This window comes from Balaenoptera ricei, chromosome 15, assembly GCF_028023285.1.
Source record: "Balaenoptera ricei isolate mBalRic1 chromosome 15, mBalRic1.hap2, whole genome shotgun sequence".
Lineage (NCBI taxonomy): Eukaryota > Metazoa > Chordata > Mammalia > Artiodactyla > Balaenopteridae > Balaenoptera > Balaenoptera ricei.
This window is the reverse complement of record NC_082653.1, coordinates 15,721,507-15,748,085: the sequence shown is the minus strand read 5'-3', so window position 1 is coordinate 15,748,085 and position 26,579 is coordinate 15,721,507. Positions and strand designations below refer to the sequence as shown.

Sequence of the window (26,579 nt, the reverse complement as noted above, 5' to 3'; positions counted from 1 at the left end):
TCTAGATCTAACTACCAGTTTACAGGACATTCAAGGGACAGTGTCACATTTTTAAAACAACACAAAGATCCAGTCAGCCAAATTCAGACTGTGAGAAACTCTATAGGAGAATTTATCCAGTTTCTTCAACAAATCAATCGCATTTAAAAAAAAGAGGAGTAGGAGTAACTGTTACAGATTAAAAGAGACTTAAGAGATTTAGCAACTAAATTCATTGTGTAGACTGTGTTTGGATCCTGTTTCAAGTAAACCAATGTGTTTTAAGTAAACCAATGTGAAAAGTCATTTTTGAGACTATTAAGGAAAATTGGACCTGGACTGTCTTATAAGATAGTAAGGAATTATTGTTAATTTCCTTAAGAGTGACCATGGAAGTATGGTTTTTTGTTTTTTGTTTTTTAAGTTCTTACTGTTAGAGCTACATACTAAGATGTTTACTAATGCAATGATATAATGTCTGGGATTTGCCGTAAGATACTGCTACTAAAAGCAGTGTGAGGGACAGTAGAATAGTAAAATAAAGCTGGGTGGGCTTCCCTGGTGGCACAGTGGTTGAGAATCTGCCTGCCAATGCAGGGGACACGGGTTCGAGCCCTGGTCTGGGGAGATCCCACATGCCGCGGAGCAACTGGGCCCGTGAGCCACAACTACTGAGCCTGCGCGTCTGGAGCCTGTGCTCCGCAACAAGAGAGGCCGTGATAGTGAGAGGCCCGTGCACCGCGATGAAGAGTGGCCCCTGCTCGCCGCAACTAGAGAAAGCCCTCACACAGAAACAGAAACCCAACTCAGTCAAAAATAAATAAATAAATTTAAAAAAAAATAATAAAGCTGGGTGATGAGTACAGGGAGCCTACTGTATATTCTCTTTACTGTTGTATTTGTTTGAAAATTATCATAATAAAAAGTGAAAGAAAGAGAAGCAAAAGAGGGAGGGAGGAAGAAAAAGAAGGAAAGGGAAAGGAAGGGAGGGATGGAGGTAAGGAGGAAAAAATGAAGAAAGGAAGGAAGGAAACCCACTGGGTGACTCAAGGCCATTAATCAGAATATTAGGAACAAAAATTTCAGAATATTAGGAACAAAAAGAAACATTGGGGGAGACAAACCAGGATCTTACATTACACATTTATGTAAGAATGGATGAAATCAAAAACAAAAACAATAAAATCCAAACTTGACAATACCCAATGCTGGCATGAAAATGGAGCATCAGGAACTCTTTCACTGCTGGTGGAAATGCAAACTGGTACAGCCACTTTGGAAAACAGCTTGGCAATTTCTCACAAAGCTGAACATAATCTTAACACGTGATCTAGCAGTCATGCTCCCAGGTGTTTATCCAAATGAGCTGACAACTTGTGTCCACACAAAAACCTGCACACAGATGTGGATAGCAGCCTTATTCATAACTGTCAAAAGCTGAATCAAGATGTCTCTCAGGAGGTGTATCAGTTTCATAGGTCTGCTGTAGCAAAGTACAACAAACTGAGGGCTTAAACAACCAAATTTATTCTCTCACAGTTCTGGAGGCTAGAAGTCCGAAATCAAGGTATCAGCAGGGCCGTGCTCCCTCTGAGATTCCGGGTAGAACCCTTTCTTGCTTATTGCTAGTTTCTGGTGGTGGTTATGGATCCTTAGCATTCCTTGGCTTATAGCTACATCACTCCAATCCCTGCCTCTGGCATCAAATGGTATTTCCCCCCTGTGTGTGTCCATATGACCGCTTCCTCTTTTTATAAGGACATCAATTATATTGGATTAGGGCCCACCCTAACGACCTCATCATAACTGGATTACATCTGCAAAGACTTTTTTCCAAATCAGGTTACATTCACAGGTACCAGAGATTAGGACTTCAACATATCTTTTTGGAGGACTTGAGCCAATCCATAACAGTAGGTGAATGGGCAAATGGTGGTACATTCATACCATGGAATAGTATTCAGTGATAAAAAGAAATGAGCTATCAAGCCATAAAAAGACATAGAGGAATCTTATATCATAGTGTTTAGTGAAAGAATCCAGTCAGTAGAGGCTACATACTGTATGATTCTAACTGTATGACATCTGGAAAAAGCAAAACGAAAAGAGAAGTGATTGCCAAGGGTTGAGGTGAGAGGAGAGGGTGAGAGTTGAATAGGTGAAGCACAGGGGATTTTTAGGACAGTGAAACTGTTCTGTATGATACTGTCATGGTAGATACCTAATATCCATTTGTCGAAATCCTTAGACCTGTACAATAATAATGAACCCTAATGGAAACTATGGACTTTAGTTTAAAATGTATCAATATTGGTTCATCAATTGTAACTAAGGTACCACACTGATGTAAGATGTTAATAATAGGGGACATTGTGGGTGGGGAGAAACTGGGTATATGGGAACTCTCTGTACTATCTGGTTAATTTTTCTGTAAACCTAAAACCGCTCTCAAAAAATAAAGCCTATTAATTAAAAAATATTCATTATGGAATCTAAGGCTCCAGTATCACCTCTTCAAGGAAGTCTTTCCTGCTCTCCCACCATACTCTCAAGATGGGTTAGGTGCCCTTCCCTCAGACTCCCATAATACCCTGGCCATATATATTCCTATGGCTGCATATGCCACATTGTATTTTAATATCTCTTTGTGTCTCTGTTAGTTAATAGCTGTGGTTTGCCGACCCCTGGCCTAGAATGCAGAGGTGGTGAAAGCAGCTAATCTGTGCAACCGTTAGCGGGCACCCAGGGATGCCTGGCAAAGGGCAATTCTGTTCCCTCAATGCACTGTTGTCATTTGTGGTGTGATTATCATGAGCCCTCCGACCCTCTAGGGTATTTATTAGATGGGGGCCTAAGGTCATATTATATTAAGGTTTACTTCGACCTGAGCAGTCTCTGGATTACGGATCTTTGGTTTGCCAAAGATGGATTCCCATGGGGAAGTTTTTGCACTTGGGAAACTTTTCCAGGGTCCAAATCCTATGGTTTTGATGTCAAATCCATGCTGTTTACATTACGCAACACTCTCAATCTTGCTCGAGTTAAAAGGTGGTGTAGTAAGGGGTCACTGGCACAGATGCCTATATGACAGACAATGTAAATGAAGAAAGCAGCCTGGGGGGTGGGGTGGGGAGGGGACCCTGGCACTCTGACAAGTCCAGACCTGATCTAGAGCAGGCAGCCATTCCTTGGTTTCAGCCAACTGCCACGCAGAAATGTGGACACAGTGTTGCCAGACAAGGCAGAGACGGCAGATTTCTGTTCACAAAGAAATCTCTGTCTTTAAAAAATGTTGGCAACTAACACAAAAGGTTTAGAAAGACTGAAAGCTGGCATATTGGGAGGATAAGGAATCATCCAGTTGAACTGGGGGTTTGTGTTGGGGAAGAACTAGCAGGGAGAGAAGCTGAAGGATAAGGGCAGCTTCTGGAGAACCTCGATTGTCGCACTCAAGGAGCTTATCAATTGTCTTCTAGGTCTGAGTAATCACCAAAGGATTTAAGCAAGAAAAGGACACAATCAGAATGGGGTTTTTCAAAGATCACTTTGGCAGTTGATGGGAGCAGGACTGAGGGTGGGGTGATGTGTTAGAAGTTGATCAATAAGCTAAGTAAAGGTAAAGGAGAATTGACAAAGGCCATTTACTTTGTTTTATCTCCTACCAGGCTGCAAACTCCAAGACAGCAGGGCCCTGTCTGTCTTGTGTCTCCAGCACTAAACATAAAGCCTGCTTAATAAATATCTGCTGAAAAGAATGAATGAAAGGGAAGGAGTAGAGGTGAGGCATTTTGAAAAACTGCCTTGGGAAGAGCAGTCACAGGAGTGGGGGGCCCGTGGAGACCTGGTTCCTTTCCTTAAGCTTCCTCTAAGATTTTGGGGAGGGGTATTCAATTAAGAGATCACACACACTGGCTTCCAGGAAAAGGCCTTCGCCGGTCCAATTCCTGGCCTCCTCAGTCCACAAAAGGAGGAAATGATCAGTACCTTGAAGGACTGAAGGGAGGACTAAGCGAAAATTTAGGGATGAGCAATATCTGTCCTTCCCTAAATCCAGCATTCCCAAAGCACACAGCAAAAGAGGACTGACTTCAGCCTCCGACCTCTTGACGATTGCTTTTTGGGTGGGGTGGGAACCGATGACCTCGGAGACTCTGGGCCTGACGCGGGCGAGTTCCAAGCCTAAGCCTCAGGCCCGCCGAACCCCAACCTCGCCCAGTCTCCCTGGTTCCCACACGTCCCCTTTCTAGATTCCCCCTCAGCTCCGCCTCCGCTCCTTCCACCTTCTCTTTCCTCTCCCCGCCCCCATTTCCGTCCCCCTACGCCCGCCTCCTCCTTGCTCCCGGCCCTGACCCCCGCCCTCCACCGGCCGCAGCATCCCAGCTCTCAACTCTCCCTCCTCCCTCAGTCGGCGCCCCTCTCGGGCGGCCGGGGCAACCCCGTGCCCCGCTCGCCCAATGAGGAGGCGGCGCAGGGGCGGGGCTCGGGCCAGAGCGGAAGTGGTGACCGGAGCGGAAGTGGAGCCGCCGCCGCCACCGCCGCCGCCACCGCCGCCGCCGCCGCCGCCGCCGCCGATTCCGGAGCCGGGGTAGCTGCTGTCGCTGCCGTCACTGCAGCCGCCGCCGGAGGAGTGGGCTTGGAAGGAAGCGGTCACTGCGCCCGGAGGTCCGCTCGCAAGCGTCTTTGCCCCCCTGCAGTCCTCCCACAGTGAGTGCGGCGCGGGGTCCGCCTGGGGCCCCCGGGGGCCCGAGCCCAAAGCTCCCCCACCACCGGTGGCGGTGGCGACGAGGGCGACCCCGCGGGTGGGCCCTCGGGGCGGCGGCGCGCGGCCTCCTCGGCCCCGTGCGGCCGCTTGCGACGCGGGCTCAGCCTCGCCGCGGCCCCTCCCTGTTTCCGGGGCCGGGCCCTTCGTTCTGGGAGAGGCCCGGGCCGCCCTCGCCGCCTGCGTCCCTGCCCGGCGGGCGGGGTACGGCGCCGTACCGGGCCGGAAGGGACATCGGGCCGCGGACCCCCGACCCTCCCTCACTACCCAACTTCGATCCCCGCGCGACCCCTCCCTGCGCCTTGAGCGGCCAGAACCGACCCTTTCAGCCCTGTCACCCCTGCTCCTCGCTTTCCGGTTTCCGCAAATGAAAATGTAACCAAATGCGGGCGAGCTCTTGATCCCCAATGCCCCTGCTCGACTCCCGCTGGATGGGTAAGGGGTTTAACCTTGGGAGAGAGCAGAGGGAAAACCCCCTCCCACTTTGCAGTAAAGCCATTTCATCATCGTTCGCTGATTTGGGAGCCTGGCAGGACCCGAGATTACCTGGGAGGCACAGGGTTGAGGTTTGAATCAAGAAAATGCATTTGTTGGAACTGGTTACTGAGTCAGGCGGGATCCCCAGGAAAAAAAATGTCGGAAGCTGAGAATCGGAATATTTTCCCACGGTATTTACGTTCATTTAATGCCAGAGTCTTTTGTGTCCTCGCCCCAAATTCCCCCATACTGTGTGTTAGCACGTTTTTAGCACTGAAATTTTCCTGGTGGCCTCCCTGGTGGTGGCGAACGGGTGGGAGTGATTAGGCCTCTTTTCTGCACAAGATGAGTAGATCTTTGTCTATTGCAAATGGAGAACTCACATGTAATGGGGTTTTCAAAAGTGGCAGTATTGGTAAGACAATTCGCCAACCTTTCTGTAAAAATTCCTGTCTCTTGTCCTTGCCGTCACTGTTTTTCCCTTTGGTAAGGCTAGATAGCATCAGGTTCTGATTTTACTTGCCCTGTGTGAGAGACAGAATTTGGCAAGATGTTGTTATGAACATATAAAATCAGGCGGCCACAGGAGCCAAAACAGAAAGATGAAGCACTTGGGAGAATATGAAAAATTGTCTGCATTTCTCACTCTGTCTCAATTGTTCGTATGAAACCACACACATATGCAGTTTATAGAACTAGGCACATGGGTACTCAGCTTTTTGCCTTTTCATGTTAGAAATTTATATGTGTTAATATGTGTTAATGATTCTCGGTCATTTCCTTCTTGACTGTTTCTAGGACACCCCATTTCTTATTTAGGAATATATCAGTTGCCGGAACCCTCGTTTTTCTAGGATCTGTGTCCTTAGCACACACGGTGAGGGTAAAACCTGTCAGTTTTTATTGGACCCAAGTTAGAATTTTACAGGTGATCTTCACAGTGGAAGGCTAATAATCCAGTAGCAACTGCTGAATTATTTCCCAAGCCTCTCCTTTCAGTGAGATGAGAAACCATTCACCCATGTTACAGATGAAGTCCTTATGAGAAATGAGATGATCTGACCTAGACCACACACTTGGTTTCCAGGTTGAATCTCCTCTTTCATCAGTAGCAAATATTTACGGCCTGTCAGCCCCTGGAGTACGGCTCCTACCCTGTAATCTTCTGTACATTTCCCATCATGCCGTGCTTGTGTTACGTTGGAGCCATTTTAGAACCGGAGCTCTGTGGATCAGGGAAGCAGCCTCCACAAAACCAGGCTGAGCACATTCCCCTAATGCTAGTTCTGGAGGCAGAGTCTGCAGAGGTTTGGGCCACTGCAAAAAGTGCATTTTACCCATTTGGCTGTGGATATAGAAGCAGAAAGAGCACTGGACTTGGAGTCAGATAAATTTGATTCCGCTCTTGCCTGCAGCATTTTCTAGCAATGTGGTCTTCAGTGTGCTGCTTAATCTCTGGTTCCTGGTTTCTCTGTCTCCAGAGTTGTCAAGAGACCTTTTTACAGACTGTAAATTGTTAAATATAAGCTTTCAGTTTTGTGTTTTAATCACAGAGTTCACTGTTAAGGGCTTTTTTCCCCCTTGGTTGCATTCTACTTTGTATACATGTTGCTTTCAAAAAACAATACATTAGGGGCTTCCCTGGTGGCGCAGTGGTTGAGAATCTGCCTGCCAATGCAGGGGACACGGGTTCGAGCCCTGGTCTGGGAAGATCCCACATGCCGCGGAGCGACTAGGCCCGTGAGCCACAATTGCTGAGCCTGTGCGTCTGGAGCCTGTGCTCCGCAACAAGAGAGGCCGTGATAGTGAGAGGCCCGCGCACCGCGATGAAGAGTGGCCCCCACTTGCCGCAACTAGAGAAAACCCTCACACAGAAACGAAGACCCAACACAGCCATAAATAAATAAATAAATAAAATTAAAAAAAAAAAAAAAACAATACATTATTCTGGAACAGTTTTGTGTAGAGCATCTTCAGTACTGCTTTCTGAGCCCATTTTCTCATCTGATCAATGCAAATGGTAATAGTCTTTGATGTATTATTGTGACAAACTCAATAATTAAAATAAGGGTGTGAGATATACCAGATGTTTAATAAATGTTGGTTGACTGCATTCCTGAATATACATATATATACATAAGACATATGTATATATGCTATAGAGTATAAGCACATATAAAGTCCTTCCATATGATTTATTCATCAACTGATGAGGTAGCATCAAGCTGTAATAATAATAGCTACCATTTGTATGTGCCAAGCTTTGTTCTAAGCACTTTACACATATTAACTGAGCCTTCATAACAGCCAATGATAGGTAAGTACTGCTAGCCCCATTTTACAGTTGAGGAAACTGAGGCACAGAGAAGTTAAATAATTTTCCTGGGGGCATACACACACACAGCACTGGGTAAGTACTGGAGCCAGGAATCAAACCCAGGCAGTCTGGCTCTAATGATAGATTTCTACTTGTGGTAGAACAACACATGTATATCTTTCATGTGAATACCATCTAGTAGTTAATTTTTCTTTCCCCGTATCTTATTCAAGTAAATGTGTTTGGACAGGAATCTTAGCTATTTTTGGAAATAGATAATAATGTAGTTTCTGGGGGTGGGTAGTATATTTATTCTGGCATACAGGGAAGATACTGCTGGTGTGCATTAGGAAGCAAGCTTGTGAAAAACCCAGTTTTTCTAGTATTTGCTTCATATTAGGGAGAAAATTCATCAGCTACTTTGTTGCACACTGATTTATCCAATCCTAGGTTCTAATAGAATTTGGTCAAGACCAAGTATCTATATCTACGTAGGTAGAGAAAGAATTCTAAATTAAAATGTCCTATTATGCTGTCTGCTCTTTCAGTGGCATCAAACTAAGCAGTTTTCCTTAAATGAGGGTACCATAGAAAATGAACTAAAATTTACTTGTAAAGGGAATTTAAGTTCCTAGGTTCCTACATTTTTCTAAGGACAGGTGACCACAATTCACACTAGCTAGGAGGCAAGAAATTAGTTGTATAATAGCAATTTTTAAGCTTTAAAACCATCTTGGTCTCTACATGAATAGATCCTAGTCTTCTCTGTGTCATTATGGAGAAAGTAACAGAGCTGGATTCTGAGGGAATTTTTCTAAAGGGACTACTTAACTTAGGAAAAATGGATGAAAGTACTTTCTGTTCTGTCATGTGTATGCTAAAAGCGAATCATCTTTCCGCTTTCTCTGCTAAAAGATCTTCTAAGATAAGCATAATTATGTTTCTGATACTTACAATGAGATGAAATTGATTGATGGCCTTGAGATCAAGGCATTTCCAGCAGACTGTAGGTTAGTAAGGTGACTTTAAAATAATCTGGCCAGCCCTCTATTGTGTAAGTTTTTTCCTGTACTGGTTAGTTTATTTCATTGTTTTCCCTAAGAGACCCAACAATAAAAGTTATTTCTGAATGGCCTTGACCAGAGCAGAGATTGGAGGAGACAATAAAGTTGATATGAGCCCCGGCCATTGTTATTGTTTGCCCACAAAGCTCACCTTAAAGCTTGTTTGACAGCCTGATGAGTTTTTTTGACATATGCTGTTTTAAACTAATTTTTATTTTGATTTTTAAAGCTAGATAAATTAAGTCCAGTTCTCAAACCTCACTGTAATAACTTTGTGTGGTTCTTCAAAAAAGTGTCATTCTCTCTTTTCCTTAAGTAATCATTAAGAATCATATTGATCTTTCGGAGGCGGTGCTGCATAGAGGAAAGAGCGTGTACCAAATATACCTGTGTAGCAGGTTATTGGGACAGTGACATCTACCCCTTAGGATACTTAAGATTAAAGGAGTTGATATAAACCCCTAACTTTTTGCACATTTAGGCAGACCATAAATGATGGGTATTTTGTTGTTATTTACTAAACCAAGAAGCTGGTGTGGCTTTTTGTATAACTAATTGGTTGGACTTTTGAATAGAGGAGTTCAAGGGCTTTTTGAAACTCAGTTTGAACCTATAAATATAACAATGGGTACCTGAGAAACGATTGGTCAGAGAGCATAGTGTTGTCTCCTGACTGGAGCTGAGATGGCTTTTTTCGAAGAGTAGTCTAAGACAGAGTTTAAATATAGTCTGTGTTTTATAGGTCAGAAGTGGTCTGCTTACCTCTGTCCACATAGGAAATAGCAGCCTTGTTCACTTTAAAAAACTGCATCCATTGATCAGGTAGTTTCACATTCAGTGTGGCAGGCATTGTGCTACATGTTGGGTGCCCAAAGATAGAAGTTTGGGTTCCTACCTTAAGCTCACAATCCAATGTGGGAGCCAACAAAGACATTTACACTGAATTCTGATCAGTGCTACTTTAGAAATAAGCATATGTAAGTTAACATGTGCCTTCCTTTTAAAAGTCTTAGGGAAAGCCATCTGGATTGAAAAGAAATGAGGTGTGTAGTAAGTGTCCCCTCACTGGCTGACCGCTTGTAGACTTCTGTGCGGAATATACTGTAGCTGCCATTTTAGTGCTTACAGTGTGCAGAGACTGTGCTAAATGTTTTGCATCATGATCTATTTTACTCCTTACAAGAACCCTCTTAGGTAGATTTGCCTATTTTATGCATGAGAAAACTGAGACTTACAAGAGGTCAGGTAATCTATGGAGTTGGTGTGTAGTACTGGTAAATTGGACTGGGTTCCATTATGTTGGTGGGCCCAAAGCCTTTGAACCTATTCACAAGGTTGACCAATTAGATTATGAATCAGAATTAGCGTATTTTAATTTTTTATTCTGTTCCATTGATCACTTCAAGCCAAGAGGTCAATTTATTGTCATGTCTGCTATTGATTCACATTGTATGACCTTGGGCATATATCACTTAACACCTCCATTGTTTCAGGTTTAATTCTGGCTAATTGGACATAATTAACAATGATATTCAACAACTGATATGAAAGAAGGGAGGGATTTTGAAGTAGAAGTGATGTTTCCCTCCACAATTCAGTGTTGGCTGGATATCAGAGCTATTGCCTTTGTATTTTAGACATGCTGTGTTTCATTTTCTAACAAAGAGCCTGCAAGCATGTGAATAGAATGAAATTTATTAAAGGACTCTGAATTTTGTGTGTAGAATGGCACACAGACCCATTTTTAGAGCGGGTGTTTTTCACTGGGTATTAAAATTCTTTAAGAGCCAGGAGTGCTTCATTTTTTCTTGGTAACGCCCACTAAACACCTGGTCCCACTGGCTCTCTCAGTCCCTCCCACGGTAGTCTGGCATCTGCTTTTCCTCCAGCAGAGTGACTCCAGGACTGTAACTTTGACTTGACGGTGCTGTGGGTGCTGTGTCTGGGGTGGTCCGGCAGTGAATGCTCTTCAGAATTGACTGTCAGTTCCTTACCCCGTGGAACTTTTTAGCCTAGATTTTTTTTTTTTAACATCTTTATTGGAGTATAATTGCTTTACAATGGTGTGTTAGTTCCTGCTTTATAACAAAGTGAATCAGTTATACATATACATATGTTCCCATATCTCTTCCCTCTTGCGTCTCCCTCCCTCCCACCCTTAGCCTAGATTTTTAAGGTGCTCCTGTCAGTTTCCTCTCTCCAGATTCTTAACTCTTCTCAGTTCCTCATCTACTTTGGCCTGTGATTTCTTTTTCATCTAGAAAAACATACTTGCACTTGATTCATACACCTGTATTTCTTGTCCCTCCCTGGAGCCCCCTTTCCTGTCCTACACAGAACCCCTCCCACCCATAAAACCAGTCAGGGCCCAGCCCCTTTGAAACGAAACCTCCTCCTTTGAATTCTACCTGGTTGCTTCTTCAAGGGGAAGCTTTAGAATCCTTAAATATGTCTGCCCTCCCTTCTCGTGTTCCTACCCTGAGAGTTTCAGCTCTCTCAGGGGAGGACTGTGCTATTCTGAACTCCAAAAGAGAGTTCTTGGAAATACTGGTAGTTTTTTCATTTGCAGTTATTTCAACACACATTAAATTATATACATTGTATTTTTGTGATGTAGCTTAAGAGTGAGAATATATGCCTATTTATTAAGCCTTTACTTTTTTTTTTTTTTTTTAAATTTTATTTATTTATGGCTGTGTTGGGTCTTCGTTTCTGTGTGAGGACTTTCTCCAGTTGCGGCAAGTGGGGGCCACTCTTCATCGTGGTGCGCGGGCCTGTCACTATCGCGGCCTCTCCTGTTGCGGAGCACAGGCTCCAGACGCGCAAGCTCAGTAGTTGTGGCTCACGGGCCCAGCCGCTCCGCGGCATGTGGGATCCTCCCAGACCAGGGCTCGAACCCGCGTCCCCTGTATTGGCAGGCAGATTCTCAACCACTGCGCCACCAGGGAAGCCCTAAGCCTTTACTTTGACCAGTGCTGTCTAGGCGTTTTATGTATATCATCTTATTTGATAGCTATTAATGTTTCCTTTTAACATTTGAGGAAACTGAGATTCGGAGACATTATTTTAAAAATTACCTAATTTCTCTTTAGAAGCCCAGATTTTTTGTATGTAGGGCTTTCCTAAAAACAGGTCCCACTCATACGGGTTTCATGTTGGAGCTTCAGTAATCCTGACACCTGGTAATGGAATCCTTGTTTTAAATTTCTAGCAAATTATTAAACTCAATTAAAGCTCAGTATTTTAGAATTGAGCATGTTCTTTTCCTTGAAAACAAAACGTAGCTGAAAGTTAATACTTCTCAAGGCCACATTTCATAAGGTCCTTTGCAGTGCCTTTTTTTTTTTTATATGGATTAGCAATGGATAGTCATTTTTATTTTAATTTTTGTCCCTTCTTATTCTTGGCTGTCTCCTTCTGGCCAGTGGGAAATGACCTCTCAGGATTCTGCCCTGGGCTAGAAAAATATCCCTTAGGCAACGAGTTGAGATAGAGGGGCTAGGTTGGTTCATATATATTTTTGTTTTAGCATTCACTGTCTGATTTAGGGTTTCATTTATTTATCCTGTTATTTTATGGGCACCTTTAGAATTACTCCTCATAACATTCTTTAGGGGATATTTTACAAAAATGGAAGACTGTTGTGCAGCTCCCGCCACCCCATACCTCTGTAACAGATCTTTCTAAGACATTAAATCCCTTCTTTTGATGGCCATGTAATCTTTGCCAGCTGTGTCTTTTCAGCCACTCCCCTGTTGGATATCTAGACGGTTTCCCATTCTCCACTAAGCAGTTGCTGGTTTAATCAGCAAATGCTCCCCAGTCCTCTGAAGTGCCGCCTGCAGTGACAGAGAGATGGACACCCGTGCTTGAGAGCATGTCAGCATCTTCCTGATCTGGGAAATCTCTTGGTCCACTGCAGGGTTAGACCTCTTGTGGCCTCTCATACATTTGTCCCCTCTGGTATCTTGACTCTGTGCTGTTAGTGCCAAGCCTGATTAGGAGACTGTAGCCTTTTAAGGCTTTTTAGGAGCAAATGAAGGCTCTCTTGCCAGTGTTTTTCTTGGTGGGTCCTCAGTTCAAAAGTCTCAGGAGAAAAGTAGGCCCTGATTATAAACCATCACTACTTGGCGCCTCTTAATGAAATCAGGAACTAATGAATGAAAGTGTTACAGTTGGGACTTCCCTGCTGGCGCCATGGTTAAGAATCTGCCTGCCAATGCAGGGGGACACAGGTTCGAGCCCTGGTCCGAGAAGATCCCACACGCCGTGGAGCAGCTAAGCCTGTGCGACACAACTTCTGAGCCTGCGTGCCTAGAGCATGAGAGCCACAACTGCTGAAGCCCGCGCGCCTAGAGCCCGTGCTCCGCAACAACAGAAGCCACCGCAATGAGAAGCCTGCGCACAGCAGCGAAGAGTAGCCCCCGCTTGCTGCAACTAGAGAAAGCCTGCATGCACGCAGCAACAAAGACCCAATGCAGCCAAAAACAAATAAATAAATTTATAAAAGAAAGTGTTACAGTTAACAGGTGTGTCTATTTTTCAGGATGTTGAGGGGTCGAGTCTCATCAGGAATGTTACATCGTAACATATTCGCTTCCTGTACAAGATTAATTAGACTTGTTTTTCCTTCTCATGGGTTGTCTTCTTTTTTTTTTTTTTTTTTAATTCCAAGCTCACATTTATGGGCTAAAACAGTGATGTGTAGGTACTGTGAGAGGAATAACAGCACTTCCAATTTGTTGTGCACTATGCACCTTTTTAAAAAGATTTCCACATTTATTATCCTTTGATTCGCTGCACCTCATCTTCAGAGCACCTCTCCTGAGGTAGCTGCTGTTGCCTCCAGTTCAGAGGTTGGAAGGCTGAGACCGACCGAGCTCACACGGCTGTGTAGTGGCAGCCTCCGCGTTTACACACAGGCCTCTTGCCACACCACATACAGGTAGCCTCCCAGTAATGACCTGCTGAAAAAATTCACAGATATTTATTTGAGTATTAGTTTTGTACTTGGCAAAGTTTTAGGCATTAGATGAGAAACAAATGTGAAGCTTTCCTTTGAGGACATACACATGTAACACTGTTTGTAAATGGTACACCACTCATTACTTGGACCATAGAACATATAGAATGGAGGCCTAGAGAAGCCTGGACTGTGTAAGAGGCTACGAGTGTGTTTGGATTCGTGGGCAGGGTAGATCAGTGGGGGCTGGAATATTCAAGGAAGGCTTTCTAGCCCTAGATGGATGGATAGAGTTTACATAGGCAGGGAGTAAACGGGGGGCTTTCTAGATGAAGGGAACTGCTGAAGTAATTTCAGACAGGTTTAAGCATGACGACTAAGGGTATTCGGTGATGTCCAGCCTGCAAGAAAGGTACATGTTGGAGAACAGTGGATGAGAAAGCCTAATAGGTACAGAGGAGCCAAATTATGAAGGACTTCGCAAGCCAGATAAGAGTTTAGATTGGGTGGAGTAGCCAAAAGAGAGTCATCCAAAGTTGCTGAGTAAGAGTCTGGGTATGACTAAGGGTAATTTTGAAATCAGGTGCAGAGGTACATGGAGTGAGGTTCAGATGTAATGAGGACGTAATGTGCTTGTGAAGAATAGGTGCTTTGAATTATTTGAGAAGAGACAGAACTCTACCAAATTTGCAGCTTTAGGGTCTGCTCGCTCATTCAGCGAAAATTTGTTCATGCCGATTCTGTGCGAGGTGCTGCAGGGGGTGTGCCCTAAAGGAGTTGATGGTGTGGGAAGGGGCATACGTGATATAGACATAATTGTAGTGCTGAAGAAATGTGCTGAGACGTTAAGTATAGATGCAGTGCTCTGTGAGAATATTTTCAGGTTAGAGCAGTGCTGTCCAATAGACACAGGATGTGAGTCCCACGTAATTTAAAATTATCTGGTAACTGCATTTTAAAAACGGGGAAGAAGGATGGAATCAATTTTCGTAATTTAAAAAATTTTAACTCCAGGGATTTCCCTGGCGGTCCAGTGGTTGGGACGCGGCGCTTTCACTGCCGTGGCCCAGGTTCGATCCCTGTTTGGGGAGCTAGAATCCCGCAAGCTGCGCAGTGTGGGGCCCCCCGACAAAAAAAATTAACTCCGTATATCCAAGACGTTTCCGTTTTAACATGCGGCCAGTGGCTGTCTGATTAGACAGCTTAGGTTAAGCGGCCTAAGAAAGGTTTCATAGAGGGGATGCCATCTGAGCCATGCTCTGAAGAATTTTATATGCAGAATAAACGGGAAAGGACATTCCAGGCAGAGGGATGGCTTGGTGAGCACAGACGCAGAGACAGAGAAGCATGTGTAAGAAAACCATTTTGACAGAAGCACCTGCTGTGCAGAAGGCATGTTTTGGGAGAAGCCTGGGGAGATAGCTTGGAAAACCTTCACTAACAGGGGAGGAAATCTGACTCTCCTGTCAGTAGTAGGGAACTGTAAAGGATTTTGAGCAGGACGTGACTTGATCAGAACTTTAAAATGGTTCTGATAGCAGATGTGAAGGTTAAAGGTAATGAGAGGCTGAAAGCAGTGGGACTAGGGAAAGATGATGGGTGGGAGGTTTATTAGGGATGTAGAAATAGGAACACTTTCGTTTCTCCCTTGTCTGCTGCCTTCCTCCAAACCGCTGGGTGTTGTGTAACCCATTTCCTGTTGAAATTGGTCTAGCTGCTTCAAAATCCATGTTATATAAGTCAAAAGTTATGTAAGCAGTAGGCATCAGGACATTTAGCTATGGATTTTGTTTGTTGTAAGTTGTTGGGGGGGGTGTGTGTGTTTAAAAATTTTTAAATAGATGACTACATTCTTTAAGACACGCATTCAGTTTTACCATATCATCATGGTTCTCAGTCTCCAAGAGCTCTTGTAGTGATCCCAAAGAAGCCTGAAATAGTTGGCCCCAAACGAGAAAGGCCACATTTTATTTTGAGAAATAGGGCGTGTACATTTGGGAGGTCCCAAGGAGTCGTCAGGATTCTTGGGAGAGAGATGATTTAACTTTTAATGTTTGGGAAGAGGAGAAGTCGGGGGTTGAGGGGACCTTAGTTAAGGGGTCTGGTAGAGCCAAAGAGTTTCATGGCATCCCTTAGGCGGTGCTAATTGCATTTCTCTATTACTCTTTTGTAATACTGCATGGGATAGCTTAGCTTTGAATTGGCTTTGACCAGGACTTTTATTAATTGGAATCTTTCCTGGGTAGAGTTGCACAGGTGCTGTTTCTGTACTTTGGAGTGGGCCACTAGGTGACTTCTAACTCTGAATTAGTCTGCAAACTGGAAAACTTCTGAAGTTCGTTGAAAGTTGGCTTCCCTCTGCCTCTCACTTTTAGGGACCATAAAGTAGGGTTGTTTAAAGATGGAGATAGTATCCTGATCAGAAAAACGTTACGATTGAGAAAGTTAGACGTACGGAGGAAGTATATAATTTTAAGAGGATGAATAGTGTATTTGCGATGGACTTTGTATTAGAGTAGGACTAGGTTGTGTTGTGTGTTGGTAACAAGCAGCCCCCACATCTCAGTGGCTTCACGTTGCACGTCCAGTGTGGGCTTGCAGGGGTCTCTGTACTGCATGGTCACTTAGGAACTCAGGCTGCAGAAACTGCTGTTTTGTGACAGCACCATCTAGATCACATGGCTGCCGTGAGAGAAGAGAGCCTCGCGTGGTTTTTTGCAGTTTCAGCACCTGGAAGTAGCGTCATTTATGCTTATGTTTCATTGGACAGAACTAACTGTATGACCCCTCCGAAGTGCAGAAGGGTTGCTGGGAAATGTAGGAGAGCGGATGGATTATTACCTCTGTTGTAGTCTCATTCTGGTGATGTGGGTGAAGTCAGACGGATCAAGGTGAGATCTGCTTCAGAGTGTAAGGTTAGAATCAGCGAGCCTTACATAGGACACAGCTCTGAATATGATTTAGATAATAAGTTGTGGGAAGAAAACTCACAGTTTTGAACTAGAGAACCAACTCTTTCTGAATTGTCTAGATTTAGAGTGTATCTTAAAATTGTCCTCCATCTAATAAAACTTTTTTTTGTGGTAGGGTCCTGTCTGTAGAATTTCTCCCTTGAAAATACAGAAATGACTTTTGAGGTGAAGCCACAGTCTTAAATTGTGATGCAATGTATAAAGTGATGAAAGAATTTGTTTTAAAAATATTGATATTCTTACCACTCTTTAAAGTAGTATTTTATCTTTTTAAACCTTAAGATATTAGTGTATTTTTACAGTGTGGCACAGGTGGATATACAATTGAAATTTAAACCAACAGTACATAAAACTAACTCTTATTGGTTAATAAATAATTTTTTAGCTACGTGTTATCCAAAAATTATTGCACTCTATTAATGGTGATTATTATAGTGGGGAATTGACTAAGGTGAGGTGAATTATTGAAGAGGTATTCACTGATTGGTGTATAGAGGGTTTGATGAAATGATAAACTGAAATCACTAAGATTTTTGTCTATTTCGGGAAAACTTTTATGCAAACTCAATTATGGTTTGCATTTCTGTTGCTGTGCATCTTGGTGAATATACGCATATCTCTTGCAGCCTGTACCACGTACAGAGTTAGTGCTTGATATTTGTATATAATGTCTAGACTTTTCACAGTGCCTTCACATAGATGAGGTCATTCGTGCCTCACAGCGGCCGCTGGAGAGTTAGTTGGGAATATTCTTATTCTCCAGTTAGGAAACGGAAGCTCTCGGAGGCTGAGTGATTTGACCAAGGTCATGCCACTTGTAAGTAGCAGAGTTGGTGCTAGGTAGAGCCAAATCTGCCTGCCTCAAGTCTGTGCTCTCGTGGACAGTGTCTCCTTGTAACAAAGTTAGTGCATTGCAGAAGATGTGATAAAAATGGCTCCTATTTTTTAGGTACCTGTTGCTTCATGGGCACTGCCAAATATAACACTGAAAGTCATATCTTTTGCTTTAAGATTGATTGAAACAGTCGTCCCACTTCAGGTGTTTTTCCACATACTGTGGGGGAAAACAGCAAAACCAGATAATTCTTGAAAGAAGAAAAGGACATATATTTAATATAAGCTTCTAAAGAATTAAGCCGTCTCTGTGCATTGAGGAGGCAGATTAGGAAAGTGGAAGAAAACAACTCGAGAGATAGAGACTTGAGTTTGAGTTCTGGCTCTCTACCACCTCCTAGCCCTGGGCACACCACTTGCCTCCTCTGAACCTCCATTTCTTCACCTCATAGAGGGGGGCGGGATTGTTGTGAACATATCTGCCCTGTAGGACTGTTGGGAAAATGGACCAAAATAGTAAAAAAGACCATAGCAAAGAACCTAACCCTGCAGGCGCTCATGCTCGATATTACTGAGGGCATTTGGAAGTAGATGCTTCCCATTTAGGTATATTTCCTTCCAGATGGGTTGGAAGAAGATTCACGCGTGCATTTCCTGGGCCCTGAAGCCTGACATTCGCTTTCTCTCTCTCTTGCTCTTGCTCTTGTTCTAGGGAATGACCATGGATAAAAGTGAGCTGGTACAGAAAGCCAAACTCGCCGAGCAGGCAGAGCGCTACGATGACATGGCTGCGGCCATGAAGGCAGTCACGGAGCAGGGGCACGAGCTCTCCAACGAGGAGAGAAACCTGCTGTCTGTTGCCTACAAGAATGTGGTCGGTGCCCGCCGTTCTTCCTGGCGTGTCATCTCCAGCATCGAACAGAAAACAGAGCGGAACGAGAAGAAGCAGCAGATGGGCAAAGAGTATCGTGAGAAGATCGAGGCAGAGCTGCAGGACATCTGCAACGATGTTCTGGTAAGCGGCCAGTGTCCCTGTTCTAAACAACGATTTCTAATAGTATTCATTTCATGTACGAATGCGAACTCTCAAACAGCTCGTGAGAGAAAAGTGTCTGAATATACTGGGAAGCTGCAAACCATCTGCAGCTAAGTTTTAAGCACATGATGTGAATTTTTTCTTACCTCTTACCTGATCAGAGGTTGCTCGTCTCTTATGGAGTATTTTCCTCTCCTTTCCAAAGACCTCTGAAAAACAGGTACATTTGGTCAGCATCCCTCCATCTTTTCTTTAGAAGTTGAGGCCAGAGAGGCAGGATTTTTGATAGATGCAGCCACAGAGAGGCTATTCTCTGTATTAGTGTGATGGCAGTGCCATCTCCAGTAGGGGAGAGAGGAGCAGAAAGCCGGCCTGCCTTTTAGCCTCTCCCCAGTCCCTGCACAGCGTAGAGTCCAGTTTTTGTCTGAAAGGTAGCCGCGTCCATCAGTTCGGGCCTGCATTCCGAAGGCAAATCAGAAGTGGTTTGGGGATTCTCCTCTCTGGTGTTTTATATAAGCCTTAGTCAGACGACTGATTCCTAACTGCTTTCCCTCGAGCCACCATCTGGGGTTGGATGGGAGGGGCGCATATCCTAGAGCAAATCATGATCATATTGTCTTTCCCTCACATCCTGAGCCCACTGGGAACTTTCTTTTTCTTCCAGGTGAAATCAGGTAAAAATGAACGGTGAGGGCTGCTTTGAAGGGAAAAGGAATTCACACTTGTGGATCTACCTCCTCCCCTGCTGGCTGCCTCGCCCGAGTTACTGCCCTTGACACCTTTCTTTTGAAAACCAGTACAAAGCTGGTCAGCCTCCAGGCAGTACTCCTCATCCCTAACCCATAAGGAGTTACACCCTGTCTGTCTGCAAGGAATATTAAAACGACTGCTGCCCCCTGCATCTTCTCACTTTGATTGATTAAATCCCCTTACAACTAAGCTTTTGCATTGAGCTGCTCTTTTTGTTAGAGTCGTGGTGTACGAGTGTCATGGCTAAATTTGTTGCCTGTTGGTAATTTGGGGGTTTGTTAACGGTGCACTAATTCCTGAATGTTAGGTACATCTGGTATTCAGATGAAGTATGGCATGCATTCCAAAGGCAAGAAAGTTCCCTAATTCCTGAACTGTAGACCAGCTTTTATGAGCATCTGAAAGAATGTGAAGAAAAGCATGGTACTTACTGCCTCTTAACCAGTTTTTCAGGATGCCACATTCTAAAACAACTCTTCGAAAATATTGCTCTGTATACGAAGCTTGGACTCCTTCAGAACTGCTTTTGTTGTAAGCATAAATGTTTAAAGGAATTTATTATTAATAATAGTATTAGCTACTTTTGGAGTGCTTACTGCGTGCCAGGCAGCGTGTTAAGCACTTTGTGAACATTGGCTCATTTATCCTCATAAGTACGCTGGGAGGTGGCTATTACGCTTCCCTGTGTGTAGCTGAGGAAACTGAGGCTCAGGGCGATTAGGTCATTTGTCCAGGGTCATACAGATAGTAAGCAGCAGAGGAGGGATTTCTACCCAGGTCCGATCAATTCGAAACTTAGTTCTTGGCAGATTTGCCCTATTATCACGTTTTTTTCTCCCAAAATGGAAAGTTTTTTTTTTTTTTTCTCTAATTACAGAATTAATACAAGTTCATGTTTAAAAAAAAAAAAAAAAAAAAAGCACAGGGCAGAAGAGGATAAATAAGAAAATAAAAAATCACTTCTAATTCTACCACCTAGAGAACCATTATTAACATCTTGATAAATATTCTTCCAGACTCTTCCCTTAGGTATTTCCGTGCATGTACACATATCTATTTTAATATTAAAATAGGAGTCACATGGTTTTTATTATCTGCTTCCCCCCCACCCCACCCCAGACTTCTTTTGGCGAACCTTTCCACGTTATCACAGTAGTTCTGCATCGTCATTTTTAATGCCTATGTAGCATTCCATTGTATGGCTATACTTTAATCAACCCCTTATGGACGGTCAAAGTGATTTTTAATAGACAAATACTGGCATCTGTTATGACCTGGGCTAAAAACTATTTAAAACCTTTGGATGAAAATTACGATTTTTTTCAATCTTCCAAAAAAATTATTTAGAAGTGGTAGTGTGTATCTTGAATCTCAAACATAGTTTTAACATCTTGTAAGTAATATTTCCAGATTCTTAACAGAATGTGAATCACTTTTTAGGAGCTGTTGGACAAATACCTTATTCCCAATGCTACACAACCAGAAAGTAAGGTGTTCTACTTGAAAATGAAAGGCGATTATTTTAGATATCTTTCTGAGGTGGCATCTGGAGAAAATAAACAAAGTAAGTAACTTTTTTTTTTTAAGAAGTTTGACCAATAATGGAGCCAGTCTTCATAATAATTTTAAGTTTTTGCTTTGTTTGTAGTCAGAATTTAAAGGACCACAGCATTGTGCTGACCAGTGTTAAACAGGGTCATGGGGGTTGACAAATGTATCTAAGGGGCAAGTATGGAGGGCATTAAAAGTGTGGTGCAGTAGCGCATTTAAAGAGATCTTTATTTTAAGGATTATTTGGTAGCTCTCTTTTAGAGGTGAAACTTTAAAATGTTTGGTAGAACGAAACCACCATAGTAAATAGAGATGCATTTCTTTTGTCATATACGTGCATTAGTGTAATGGTGACAATTATAGCTATGCTTTATTAAGCGCCTCCTGTGTGTCTCATTTATCCCTCACACAACGCTAGGAGTGTAGGTGGGAGTCTGTCCTTTTTTTCTGATAAGGAAACCAAGGCTCACAGAGGTTTTCACTTAGTCCAAACCACACACTTAATGAATAAGAGTTGGGGATTCCAGCTTTGAGTCTGACTCTGAAGTCCATGATTTTTCCATCAGAGCTCATTGTTTTCCATGTTCTATCTTGTTCAGGGTTATTTCTGTATTTCCTAACTGCTTTTGTAGACTTTGTCATCATGGTCTTTGTTTTTCCTCAAAGCATTTAATATGGTACTTGGATTAGAGTACACATTTAACAAAGGATTGTTAATCGAATGGTAGAGACACTGACCCTCGTTTGATAGCGCATGTGCTCCAGCCCAGTTTGGTAAAATAATTTGATAGTGGATCCAGCATATGATGCAATCTGTGAAAGACCCAACCTTTCATATTTTTTATCTTTCTTATAGCCACTGTGTCAAACTCCCAGCAGGCTTACCAGGAAGCATTTGAAATTAGTAAGAAAGAAATGCAGCCTACACACCCAATTCGACTGGGCCTGGCACTTAATTTCTCCGTCTTTTACTATGAGATTCTAAACTCTCCTGAAAAGGCTTGCAGCCTGGCAAAAACGGTGAGAAAGACCCTCTGTGGTTTCTCTTTTTTTTTTTTTTTTTGGCAGAGTTTTTTTTTTTTTAATTTAAATTTATTTATTTTTTATTGGGGTATAGTTGTTTTACATTGTTGTGCCCTCTGTGGTTTCTGATCATAGTAAAACTGCTTGTGCTCTTTGGTACCATTTTTTAATTACCTGAACATAACTCATTGTCTTGGACTTCTGTGAAGATTTTTCCGGGGGTAGGAGTATATATCTTTTATGGAATAAATACACACCTATTACTCTTGACTTCTCAGTGCCTTCTGCTGATTTTTGTTTGTGTTGTTTGATTACTCTTTTGGGGCTGGGGGTGGTTGTGGACAATCCAGGGAGAAGGTAGTTTGCTGTTTTTGTCACGCTTTGGACTGTAGGCCTCCACTGTATTGTGCATTGTCAGCCTTGTACCAAGACTGGAGGTTATGGCTTGTAAAGGAAGGAAATCAGATCTTGTTTTCTTTGTTAACTGAATTACCTCCTGTCTTCTTTTGGTAACCCAGCTGCCTTTTCTACATATTTTTGTAGTCTTTCAATATGCACACTCTTTTAAAAATTTTTAGTTGGTAAAACTGTGTGAAATGAATGCTCAAAGTTCCATCGCTTAATTGAATCAGATTTAGTGGTGTGAACTTCTGTTCTCCGTTTATCCCTTGTATCCAGACCTTTTGAGTTTCAGCTTGAAGAAAAAGGGTGGATTACTAGAAACGTCTTTGGTAATTGAAAAATCATGTGAGTTTGCTTAGAATGAGTGTGCTGGGTTAACAGTAATACCTGTTGACTTAATAGGTAAAGGTCATATCTAGGAATTTTTGTCATTTTTGGTTGACGCTTGATAAACTAGCATCATGTGTTTGCTGACATAACTAGCAAACAAGGTAACAATGACCTAGGTTCCCCCAAAGTACCGTACAGAAAGAGAAGTGATAGTCACTTGTTAGCAGAAAAATATTGGGCTAAACTAGTTCCAAGGAACCTGTGACTTCTTTGCTGAAGGCTCTTTGTTTTAGGCATTTGATGAAGCGATTGCTGAATTGGACACACTGAATGAAGAGTCTTACAAAGACAGCACCCTGATCATGCAGTTGCTTAGGGACAATCTCACTGTAAGTACTTCTGATTCCATGAGTGCTTCTGGAGGGCTTATAGCTTATTCCGATTCCTCTACCTCGTAATTCACTCTTGCCTAAGACTCAAGAGGGGATTTGTACCCTGTAAGTGTAGTTAAGTTTTTAAATTGGTTATAAATGCCTACTGAAGTTCTGACCTTTGCCATCACTGTCTGCAGTAATATAGGAAGAATTTTAAACAGTTAAATGAGATGAGATGACACACACTGGGCCACCTCCCTGAGGAAGCTTTTAGTAGCCCTACTTTGTTTATAGCTCTGTTTTTCTTTTGCAGCTGTGGACGTCTGAAAACCAGGGAGACGAAGGAGATGCTGGGGAGGGAGAGAACTAATGTCTGTCGTGCTTCGTGATCTCTTCAGTGTCACTCTGTACCCTCCACGTATATCCCTTTGTGCGATAAAAAAAAAAAAAAAAGAATCGTACGTCGACTTTCAGTTTTTCACAGCCTCAGCCTAGCAAAAATGGTCCATGGGATAAGCAGCTGGTATTTGTATCTAAAACTCAGATTGGTCACATAAATGCCACGGCATTCTGAAGTTTTGATTTTGAAGAACATTGACAGGATTACTGTGTGTTTAATTTTTTTAAAAAAACTGAACACTGTGATTATGGGGTTTTGTAATTTAGCAGAACTCTTACTGGTAGAAAACAAAATAGACCTGAATTATGTGTAACTTTTTGGAAAGTTTAATTCAATTCAAAACAGTCACTGAAATACGGTTCCATTGTAAAGTTGTACAGAAAGTTATAGAGATTATATTGTGACACTGGGACTTGGAATGAGACACCTCTAGTTTGGCATTCGAGTTTCATGGTAATTCACAGTGATTCTGCCTGTTCTGTTCAGGGCTTGTAGACACTTGACCCGTTGGGGCTGTTGCCACTCAAAGGTTCATGACTGCGGATGGCCACAGTGTCTTCCTCTGAGGATAGTCGAAGCCAGAAATTAACATTCTTGGTGGCAGATAACTGGCTTATGACACCATGCAGAGGTCCAGTGCTCACAGACCACACGTGATTCCAGCCCCTTTCCTACAGCAGCATGTTACTGATTGGCAACTTGTGCTTCCATAGTGGGATCTGTTTTCCCTGTAACTGCGAGCTCAAGAAGGAAAAAAAAAAGCCGTGTATCTTATGAATGGCCTTATCTGTTTCCTGGGTAACACCTTTAAGAATAATGTTCTGCAGAGATTGCCTTTCACTTGAGGAGTAAGTACTCAGTCTTTGGGTTCTTCCTAGCTCGGGGCTTTAAAATTTTGAAATCTAAACATTCTTTCCCACTGTCCTTTTTGACTATTGACTTTGGTTTTCTCTTCTCTCTCTCAATTTCTGTCCTTCAGCTTCCTTACATTGTTTTCTTTGTGCATTCTCTTTCTCTTTGCCTTTTGCTCATGGTTTAGTACTAGATGAGCAGGGACAGGGGACCTGGAGGGGGTGAGGGATGTTGAGGAGCACTTCGGTGAGCCGGCCTTGCTTCAGAGAGTTGAAAAGAGCTTCCCGCATCTCAGCTCTGTCTTCTTCCAGTTCTCACAACGGTGGTTGCTCTTCGGTCACACCAAGATCTGACTCAAAAAAGTATTTTTAAATATCCATGGTTTCTCCTTATATTGCAGCCAGCCCTGATGATGCTTGTTAGCACCTGTCACCAGCTCTTCCAAGTGTACCCATCCTGTCAAGTTCACAGACACGTTTCAACAAGACCCTGTAATGCAGGGAAGTTGCATGAACACTGCGATGGGGAGAGTTGGGAATAGCCAGGCCTACCAGTCTCACAGTATCCCCCCCTCTCCCCTGAACATTCCCCATAGCCGTAGTGTCCATCTGTTTGTCCATCTGCTGAAATGAGAAACATTCATGCACTGATTTCAAACAAACCAAAAGGAAAAAAAAGAAAAAAAAAAATCCCTCCTTTCTAGCTGAACAAAAATGTGCAGTTAATACTTGGCGCTTGAAAACGCAGTAGTGAATGTGGAACGAGCCTGTCTGTATATCTGGTAGCTCTCTCTTGCTTTGTTTTTCCTCACCAGTATTCTGCCTCACGTTTGCTTCTGTGATGGTTATATTGCCTAGCAAGCACACCTGTGGTTGTGAAAATAGTATAGCAAAAAAGAAAAAACCCCGGTTATTGATGTACTCGATTTGTGTATGTCTTTTAAACAGTTCTAGTTTCCACCTTACACGGAATAATCAGGAAAAGTGTAAAAACTCAAAAGTGAAATAAAAAATTTTATCAGTTGGCCTGTGCATTGATGTGTGGCGCCACCTGTATCACCACCAGAACTAGCTAACTGTTCTCATCACACTTATTTAGGGCTCTACTCTTTAAAAGGAGGGAGCAGCTTCATTTCATCCTTTAGAACCAGAAGTCGAGGGCCTGGGAAGAAATTGCCATGAATTAACACAGAGCCTGTCCACCTTCCGCAACAAACCATCCAGGTGTTGGGTCCTCTCTGTGGCTTCTAAGACTTGATATGGACTGCTAACTTTGCATCCCACTCACACAGCACCACCACCACGTCCTCTTTTTTAAAAAACTCTTGAGATGTAACCAAGCCACTGAGAGATGGTAGCGCAAGTCCTGGTCATCTCCAAGGTTATACGAGTCTCTCACCTGTCCTAACACTGTCTAAGATAGCCTGTGGTACCGAGTTTCCTCATGGGATTTGCCCCCATCTAAAAACATCCACGTTGGGAATTCCCTGGTGCTCCAGTGGTTAGGACTTGGCGCTTTCACTCACAGGGCCCAGGTTCGATCCCCGGTCAGGGAACTAAGATCCTGCAAGCCACAGGGTGCAGCCAAAAAAAATTAAATACAAATAAAAACGTCCACATTCCCACAAGGATCGGGGAGGGGGTCATGATAGGGAGGTATTTAAGCCCCAGATTAGAATTGGTTGTTACTTTCTTGCTAGTATAGGCTGGGCAGCCAGACCCACTCCTGCTGCTGGCTCCCAAGCTGTTCCACCTGTCACGCCCAACCAAAGGTTAGTGGGAGGCTACCTGTTTTATTGAAGCAGAAAACTAGGAGAGGCCCAGCGAAGTATCCGTCCACAGTGGACTGGACCAATTTTTTTCAAACATGACCCTACACCACAGATTGGGGCTGCAAACTAAGATTGACGGAGGGGTCTTGGTGCTTAGTTTGGGGCCACTGCTGCGACCTTGTTCTGTTAGGCCCCTACTGTTTCCATGGAGGCTGGGTCCCAAAGAACTTGGTGAGCCTTCGTGGTGGAGCGCAGGTGGAGTGGATTTGTTGAGAAAGGTGCTCAGGATACGTCTCACGAAAAGGTCTTGGCAGTAGAAGAACCAGGGTCAAGGAAGGCCTTCGTGGTCTACAATTCTCACACGGAGCCTTTGGCCCCAAACCACCAAGCCGGTTCGAGAAGGCTGGGACTAGATCCGGACTGTCTTGATGAGAGAAAGCCTCCTTTCAGGAGGGTAGGTACGCAAGCTTTGAAACAGGGCATCCTGCTGGCAATTCTCCCGTTTGTGTGTGAAACGTGCGGAGAGCACACGCTCGCCTTTAATCCTTGTGTAAAGGGAATCCTCCCAACTTCACAGAGAAGGGAAACGGGCGCAGGAGAACAATGACTAATGGGGATTAGAGCCCAGGTCTCCTACCGTGGTATCCCCGCCCTCTCTGCGCCGCTGGCGCCGGCTCGGAGCTCCCCCCCACGTCCCCGCAGCCCTACCCGGGGCCCGGTGAGAG

The 26,579-nt window shown here is 43.5% G+C and overlaps 1 protein-coding gene across 2 annotated transcripts; it reads left to right on the top strand.

Annotated features, from left to right (window-relative positions):
• The first annotated feature begins 4,486 nt into the window (after positions 1 to 4,486).
• On the top strand, positions 4,487 to 25,108 carry YWHAB (tyrosine 3-monooxygenase/tryptophan 5-monooxygenase activation protein beta). Of its 2 annotated transcripts, none has more exons than XM_059896521.1 (6): positions 4,487 to 4,641; positions 18,078 to 18,380; positions 20,592 to 20,715; positions 21,559 to 21,722; positions 22,751 to 22,846; positions 23,145 to 25,108. In XM_059896521.1, the coding sequence occupies exons 2-6, from the start codon at positions 18,081 to 18,083 to the stop codon at positions 23,199 to 23,201; spliced, it is 741 nt and encodes a 246-aa protein (XP_059752504.1). In that variant the 5' UTR covers positions 4,487 to 4,641; positions 18,078 to 18,080; the 3' UTR covers positions 23,202 to 25,108. The 2 variants fall into 2 exon arrangements, with proteins under 2 accessions (XP_059752504.1, XP_059752502.1); XM_059896519.1 differs by having other exon boundaries at positions 4,487 to 4,683.
• The last annotated feature ends 1,471 nt before the right edge of the window (positions 25,109 to 26,579 follow it).